This window comes from Suncus etruscus, chromosome 9 (genome assembly GCF_024139225.1).
Source record: "Suncus etruscus isolate mSunEtr1 chromosome 9, mSunEtr1.pri.cur, whole genome shotgun sequence".
Taxonomy (NCBI): domain Eukaryota; kingdom Metazoa; phylum Chordata; class Mammalia; order Eulipotyphla; family Soricidae; genus Suncus; species Suncus etruscus.
The window spans coordinates 21,600,363-21,602,290 of NC_064856.1; the positions used below are offsets into that span (position 1 = coordinate 21,600,363).

The 1,928-nt window shown below is 46.6% G+C and overlaps 1 protein-coding gene across 1 annotated transcript; it reads left to right on the plus strand.

Annotated features, from left to right (window-relative positions):
• The first annotated feature begins 320 nt into the window (after positions 1-320).
• On the plus strand, positions 321-1,163 carry LOC126017472 (60S ribosomal protein L23-like). The gene is made up of 2 exons (XM_049779416.1): positions 321-635; positions 1,053-1,163. Exons 1-2 carry the CDS (start codon positions 321-323, stop codon positions 1,161-1,163), a joined length of 426 nt encoding a protein of 141 aa, XP_049635373.1.
• The last annotated feature ends 765 nt before the right edge of the window (positions 1,164-1,928 follow it).

A 1,928-nucleotide genomic window follows, 5' to 3' on the forward strand; every position in this document is an offset into this window, starting at 1 on the left:
CTTTCTTTCTTTCTTTCTTTCTTTCTTTCTTTCTTTTTTTTTGATTTTGGGCCTCACCCGGTGGTGCTCAGGGGTTACTCCTGGCTGTCTGCTCAGAAATAGCTCCTGGCAGGCACGGGGGACTATATGGAATGCCGGGATTCGAACCAACCACCTTAGGTCCTGGGTCGGCTGCTTGCAAGGCAAACACCGCTGTGCTATCTCTCTGGCCCCTACTGTTCATTTTTTAATGATCCTCTTAGTAGGTCCCTGCATAATTAATTTCCTCACACACCATAAGTGTGGTTAAGATGCTTGTGCTGCTCTTTCCGGCCTTCAAGATGTCGAAGCGAGGATGTGGTGGGTCTTCCTGCTCCAAGTTCCCGATCTTCTTGGGTCTGCCTGTAAGACCCTTGATCAATTGTGCGGATAACACAGGAGTCAAAATTCTGTACATTATCTCTGTGAAGGGGATCAAGGGACGACTGAACAAACTTCCTGCCGCCGCTGTGGGTGACATGGTGTTGGTCATTGTCAAGAAAGGCAAACCCGAGCTCAGGAAAAAGGTACATCTGGCGGTGGTAATTCAACAACAGAAGTCATACTGGCAAAAAGATGGTGTCTTTCCTTATTTTGAAGATAATGCAGGGGTCATAGTAAACAATTTTTGATTAAAATAATAAATTAGGCCCTTAAAATGGAGCTGGATGGAGGTGGATGGTGATGGAGGCCTTTCTCCTCCAGCTCAGGACCACGTGTTTCCAACCCAGGCGAGTCTGCACTTTTAGGTAGCTGCAAGTAAATCATCCATAGACAGGTTCCAAGAAATATCAGCTTAATTTGCCCTGGTCAACATGTGTGGCCTATAATCTTAAACTTAGTTAAGCATGGTCTTGTCAGCTTGCCCTGCATCTAGCCTTTTCCAACCATGTCTCCTCCTGCTCCTTCTCCATCCAGGTAAATCCTCTTCCTTTTGCCCTTCCAATCAAAGGCTTTTATTACCTCCCAAGACCCCTCCCAGAAATGGGAGGCTCTTTCTTGTAGGTCAGGTAACAAGAAGATTGAGAGGTGAGGTTACAAACAATAAAGGCGAAATGAAAGGTTCTGCCATCACTGGACCACTTGCAAAGGAATGTGAAGACTTATGGCCCAGGATTGCTTCCAATGCAGGCAGTATTGCTTGATTCTTTGATGTTTGTATTTGTTAAAAAGAACCTATTAATGGGCCCGGAGAGATAGTACAGAGGCGTTTGCCTTGCAAGCAGCAGCCGATCCAGGACCAAAGGTGGTTGGTTCGAATCCCGGTGTCCCATATGGTCCCCCGTGCCTGCCAGGAGCTATTTCTGAGCAGACAGCCAGGAGTAACCCCTGAGCATCGCCGGGTGTGGCCCAGACCCCCCCCAAAAAAAAGCACCTATTAAAAGTACTTGCTTCCAAGGGGAAAAAAACGATGCTTGTGCTAAGGTCCCAGTATGTGCCCATAAGTAGGGACAGGGGACAAGGAATTCAAGAAGAGTCAAGGATTTGACTTGGTCCCAAAAGGAGAGGAGGGAATGTTGGGACCTGGGTTCTGAACAAAGAGGGACTCCATTTTTGAAAAGGCCACATAGCAGACCCATTTTAGGTTCTGAACAAAAAGTGCCATTTTGTAAGGGACCACATGTTGAGAGCTACATGCTAGATTCTCCAAGCCAATTTTCATTTGCACCACCCCAAGCTACCTGACCATATCAGGTAACATATCTGGAAGGAACAAAAGGCAGCAATGGGAAGATACCACCCCTCGATGACAGCCAATCATTCTAAGGATCATCAGAAAGCTAGAACCTCCTTATATCCCTATCCTATATAATCCCATTCATGACCTTGGGTGGGGTTCATCCCTTTCAGGAGAGAACCCTGGCCAGTTAACTAGGAGCTATTGGCAGGCACAATAATGTTTAAACTGT

Excerpts from the sequence above, each read along its gene's own strand:
- LOC126017472 (XM_049779416.1), top strand. The coding sequence starts at position 321 with ATGTCGAAGCGAGGATGTGGTGGGTCTTCCTGCTCCAAGTTCCCGATC. Across the intron at positions 636-1,052 it reads AAGATAATGCAGGGGTCATA|GTTACAAACAATAAAGGCGA; the intron begins GTAAACAATTTT and ends TTGAGAGGTGAG.